At 37.6% G+C, this 6,000-nt stretch overlaps 1 protein-coding gene across 1 annotated transcript; it reads left to right on the top strand.

Moving 5' to 3' along the window:
* Positions 1-2,320: 2,320 nt before the first annotated feature.
* Positions 2,321-4,446, top strand: LOC137028353 (uncharacterized). Its single transcript, XM_067397113.1, has 6 exons — positions 2,321-2,401; positions 2,604-2,652; positions 2,758-3,099; positions 3,237-3,530; positions 3,643-3,733; positions 3,842-4,446. The coding sequence occupies exons 1-5, from the start codon at positions 2,321-2,323 to the stop codon at positions 3,723-3,725; spliced, it is 849 nt and encodes a 282-aa protein (XP_067253214.1). The 3' UTR covers positions 3,726-3,733; positions 3,842-4,446.
* Positions 4,447-6,000: the final 1,554 nt, after the last annotated feature.

Raw genomic sequence — 6,000 nt, forward strand, 5'->3', positions numbered from 1 at the left:
CTCTGCAGTACAATGGACCTTAAAGACCATAGCTGACAACCCCTGGTTTAGAATTTGCTGTTCTCCTGAGCATCAGAAATTCATACATCTATTATAACTGCTCCTCTTTTTGGTCAGAAGTTACCATGTTAGTATTCCTTCGTTGTAACAAATGTAATAATAATAATAATAATAATAATATAATAATAAGAATCCTTTCTACCATCATCTTTTTACTGTTTATACTTTTTGTAACTTCTTATTTTCCCAAATAGACAAACTATATCCATGAAATCAAGAATGTTTTCTAAGAATAACTTGTTCTCCAACTCATGTTGAAGAAAATGTTAAATGAAAAAGAAAATTCAGGCAAGATCACAAAAGAACAAAAAGAGATATAGAAAAATTTAGTATAAGCTTTTAGGGCTATGGCATCCAAGTAATGCCTTTAAATTTTCAAAACATTTGTTCACATTGTTTTAATTTGTTCACTTCAACATAACGTAACAGCCAATACACACAAAGACACACACACACACTCATAATACATGAAATAAATTTAGAATTCTTATGCACTGTTGCCACTAGTTAGTTAACTAATTATTGTAAAATTCAATAGTCTATAACAAATAGCCTACATCTACTAATGGAAATTTTTAAATGCGTTTAAAGGCGTCATATGATGCGACGTATGATGATCAGGCGTCATATGATGCGACGTACATATTTCAGATGTACCAATCACATGTCATTTTTTATGTAAATTTCCCACGTACGCCGCCGTCACGTCGCCGCCTATGATTAGATCTACAGTGACGTTGCCGTGACGTCGCCGCGGGTCTATCGTCTGCCCTCCCTATCAATAGGCTTGTTTGAGATGAGCAAATTCTGCGCAGAACCGATCACCGGTGATCACCGCGAGATGCATGCCGGTTAGAAATGTGTCCGCCTTGCTCTGATGTCATGCTGACGTGTGTCAAAAACCACTCGCGAGGGGCCGAGGCGGCCTCATCGGATTCTGCAGTCGAGGGCAGTTGCTCTCCACTGACTGCGCTGACCAAAAGCACGATGGGAAACGACTTGCTGGTGACACAGCGTAAAGCTTATTGGTTTCAACAACCGTGATGTATTGATCTCTTTTAAAATGTTTGATTTTGAAACACTAATACCATGATTTTATGCATAAAAATTATGTGTGAATATTCCAAAAGTCAGTGTGATCTCTCTATGGGTTATGTGATTGTTATCAAATTTATAAAAATATATAAAAACATGTTTGTAATTAAAATAAAAATGATTGATACACATCCTTCGAATGGAAATAAATAATTAGTACTTTGGGTGTGTTGTTCACTATGTTTATTTTAATTTAAAAGCAACAGAACGTAAATTACATCCAGTTTATCAGCAACACAGCGCATGAGAGTGAATCCCGCGATACCCGCCTTTGATCTCGCAGGTGTCTGATGCACTACAAGAACGGAGAATTGTCCATCTTGCCTGCACTTTTTTCACTCCTCCCTTCACTGCAGCCGCCTACTCTCGGCTGAACTTCAGGCGAGGCTAGGCGCATCTCAAACAAGCCTACTCCCATTCAAAATTTGACACGGTCTGACGTCGACGTAAGGGTAGACTGCGGCTTATCCTTCGCCTGCTTAGCCTTAGAAGTGGCACGTTTGGCCTCCCATAATAGTGAGGCGTCAGTGGACGAAAACACCGTGAGCGTCGCACGTGAGGTAAGACCGTAAGGTAAATGAAACTGCGCTTCCGCATCATTCATTTCAGAGGCACACATGCATGCAGGATTTATGTTTAAATTTTTGCGGTTTAATATTCACAGACACTAGTCTATATCGCGTTTTAATTTGAGTGTACCGACCTGCTTTTAATTCATCCATCAAAAATTTGACAAATTCCGTGACATTCCATTTATAGTATATACAATTATAGTGCCCTACACACAGTTGATTGCATCTGAGGCACTGTCACAATGTAAATGCATCTAACAAAAGATAATGAAAATACACATAATCTTTCACTTTGAAATCATAATTGTAATGCATCATAATTGTAAACATCTTACTTAAACATTCTTCATTAACAGTTATTCATATATTTGTAATAGGCTATGTCATTTAAAAAAAATAAAATAAAAATAAAAGTAGTTTCAATGTAGCTAGCTACTTTTTGATAGTAACTTGTAGTGTAGCTAACTACTTTTTTAGAAGGGTTGCTTGACTGTAGTTTAATTACCTTAATTTATGAGTAACTTTATGAGTAATAATTTTTTTAATTTATGAGTAGTTTCAGAGTAGCTTCCCCAACACTGCCTAAAGAGGAAATGGACACCTTTGTCCAGTTTTACAGCACGAGAAACAGAGAGACAGCAGCCACATGTAGAGCTTTCCCTGAAAGAGGAATGGTGAGTGTGTGAAGCTTATGAAAAAACTATATGTGTATGGATGTGATGTGACTTTTTAATTAATCTTTAGCTTAAGTTGTTGTATTAAAACGACAGGTATTCATATCACTGTATGCAAAAATGCTTCAAAAGGTTTGTAAATTCTGTCATCATTTACTCACCCTCACATTGTTCCGACCGGCTGACTTTCTTTCTTTTTCAGTGTTTATTTTTGAACTATTGTGGGTGGATGCTTCTGTGTTCAGCTTTCGGTAATAAAAATGTTAAATACGCTAAATCTATGATAAATTATTACATAAAATATCCTATAACTAAATGTGCAATTTACAGATTGGTATGATTTGTCTTTTTTTCAGCTTTTGTCAATGAGGCGGTAAATCATACTACAGCCTTATTTGTCAATCATGGACATTCTGCCAAAATTAGCTGCAACTACAGACGAACAAATGACACAGAAATCATGACAGTGAAGCTTCAAACATTAAATCATACACTGTGTTCATATTTACATGTGGATTCATGGAAAAAACAAGATTGTAAAGATCACATAAGATTGGTACTTATTAATAAGACTATGGAAATATCATTTGAGCTATTAAATCTGCGAATTCAGGATACCAGCACATACACCTGTACTGTGAAGAGGATTGCAAAACCACCTGAAGAGGATCTGGGAATAGAAAGAGTTCAAGTTATTGGTAAATAATAGTTCTTTGTAATCAAAAGAGAAAAAAATAATAGATAGATAGACAGATTAATAGATCGATTGATTGATAGATCTGAAAGATGTGATATTACTGTAATATTTTTGTATCAATACTTCCATTATTTGCAGTACGTCCCATCTTGTCCCTATCCTGTGTGAAGAGGCCTGATGGATCTCCCATGATTTTGTGCTCTGTGGGATTTTACCACGATTCTCTTGAACAGCTGTGGATCAGAGATGGAGACGTCCTCAACAGTTCATACTCAAACAAATCATTCAATGGATTCTTTACTCAGAAATCATACCTTATACTGCCGCCACAAACCTTCGCTGACACAATCTACTCCTGCTGGGTAAACCACTCGTCATTAAACAAACCACTTGTGGCCAGTTTATCAAGCTCTGTCTGCTATGAAAGAGGAGGTAAAGAGACATTGTGTATTTCTTATTTAAATGTACTAAATACTATATGACATAATTAGTGGGCAGTATAAGGTGGTTTATTATAGGTCTTTGCAATAATTCTGTCTTGTAGATTTAACTGTGGCTCTGGCAGTGGCTTTTGTCATCTCTGTGGTGTTGATCATCATCATCTTTTTGATCATCATAGTCGTGTAGATGTTACAGTAAGTCTCAAGTACGAGTTTCTCTAGTAAGCATCTTTTTTTATTAGTCTTTTAAATGTCATTCTGAAACTGGAACTGTAAACTGCTGTTTCTCTATTCTAATTGAAGAACATGAAGAAGAATGGAGAATGGTGTTCTGACGACCTGTCTCGCTACCTTGAAGTACACAAGGTCACAGAATGTGCTGTGATCTTGTTTCTCATCCATCCTATCACAATTTATGTATAAGAGGAACAGGACCACACAGAGCACAATAAATAAAACATAACATAACACAGATGTCAAAACCCATTAAAACATTTACTTTAATTGTTTTTTTATATTTCACGTCTTTTTATTTTATTATTAAAATGTGTGAGTGTGTAAATGAGTTTGTATATTTTAATGTTTCCCATGCTTTGTTAATGTTAAGACTCTTTTTAATATACCAATAAAGAACTGCAGATTTTCTCCAGGTATTTATCTCTTTGTTAAAATGATGCAAAACAAAATTACAAATGTTTTCTTTCATGAACCACCAAGTTTGCAGAGGGGAATCATGTAACCGAATCAAAATGGACAATTGTTGTTTTTTTATTGAATATTGCAATGGTAGGCCTATTTATTATAAATGATTTATCCATGCACATCATTAATTTAATTCATGTGCCCTCATAATCTTTAATCAAAATAACTTCCCTTCCCTCTTGCAGCAACTTCTCTTCTCTTCTCTTCTCTTCTCTTCTCTTCTCTTCTCTTCTCTTCTCTTCTCTGATGACGTGTTTACTGATGTGAGGGCGGGACAACCTGTCACTCACATGAGATCACAGCAATAGCAAACCACAACCATACAATGATCCAATCAATTCCAGATGGACAGAATCAAGCCCCGCCCTACATTTTTGACAAGCCGTTTCACTTGGATATACATCACAATAGGTAAGAAAAGACTACGGCAGGTTCCACTTCATGCCGACTAAGGCTTATTTATGCCCTTCCCTCACTATCTTCCCTCTTTTTCACTCACTCTGATGTACATCATTGCTTACATTGCACGAGTGCCCACTACTTGCAGAACCCTTGCAATGGGTTTGAATGGAACGCCTTGAGCCCTTGATCACTTGGAATCTGCTGTTGAGCCCGTCGTGTGAGTTACTGTTATGGCGTCACAATCATTTTGCAGTGTGGTCTATGGATCTGCCTGAAGTGTACATATGAGTAGATTCACTCCCTTGGTCAAAATCGAGGGGTCGAGGGTCTGTCCAAATAAACTTCCCTCATCCACTTGACAAAATTGACTGCACTCCAAAATGGCGTTGGGAATTTACCTGTGAGAAAGTTCTTAGGGAGGTTTGAGTGTGTGTTTAAAAGTGGAGTTAAATGCAGCCTAAGTGAGAACAAGAGAAGCTTAAAATCTACAGGCTTCTGTATGTCATCAGCCTGCAATTACTTTTAGGATTTCTTTTCTGGGTGCTTTCATGCGCCCTCTGTAATTGTGTTCTTGAGTATTTGAACTGAAATTCGATGGTTGATGATGACTTAATACGAGAACATAAGAATGCAAGACTGCATAAGAATGAATTGATGCGTTTTTGCATTCCACTGGGCTGCTCCATTGCATTTCTATGCAAACATGCATTAGACGTATATGTCATTGACCACTGCGATCGCGTCTTGCATCTTTTTCTGCGTCTTGCTCAAGACATGCTGTTCTAAAAACAGTGCTCAAGTTAAAGTCAGCATGAAACAGAAGTTGTAATAGTCTCTTCTTCTCTACTGTGATGTATATCTGAGTGAAACGGCTTCTAGAAAGAACAAATGTAGATCAGACTTTATTTGGTTGGTTCATAGGAAGTTGGGCATTGCTATCTCTAAATGGAGGCAGAGCTGAATGCCAGTATGCAGTCAGGTGTGGAGGATATTTAGGCCCACCTGGCCTCCACCGAGACACTAGTCTCGCAAGACTAGGGTCCAGACCTTCTGCTGTCAGTCTGAAGGTCTGGCCACATAAGACTAGTGTCTCGTTGGAGGATATTTAGGCCCACCCGGCCTCCACCGAGACACTAGTCTCATGTAGCCAGACCTTAAGACAGACAGTAGAAGGTCTGGACTCCATAGCAGCTTTCATTGGCTAAGAACTGCCCAGAGGCCATCTGACTGACATGTAAAGCCACCAGTTTGTTTTGTTCTGCATAGTGGGGTAAAAATGTAACATTGTACCTACAATAACAGGCATATTTTAAAGAATGTATGCCGTGAACTTTACATAGGCTACTTCACATACTCTT

The sequence above is a fragment of the Chanodichthys erythropterus genome, chromosome 10, assembly GCF_024489055.1.
Source record: "Chanodichthys erythropterus isolate Z2021 chromosome 10, ASM2448905v1, whole genome shotgun sequence".
Taxonomy (NCBI): Eukaryota; Metazoa; Chordata; class Actinopteri; order Cypriniformes; family Xenocyprididae; genus Chanodichthys; species Chanodichthys erythropterus.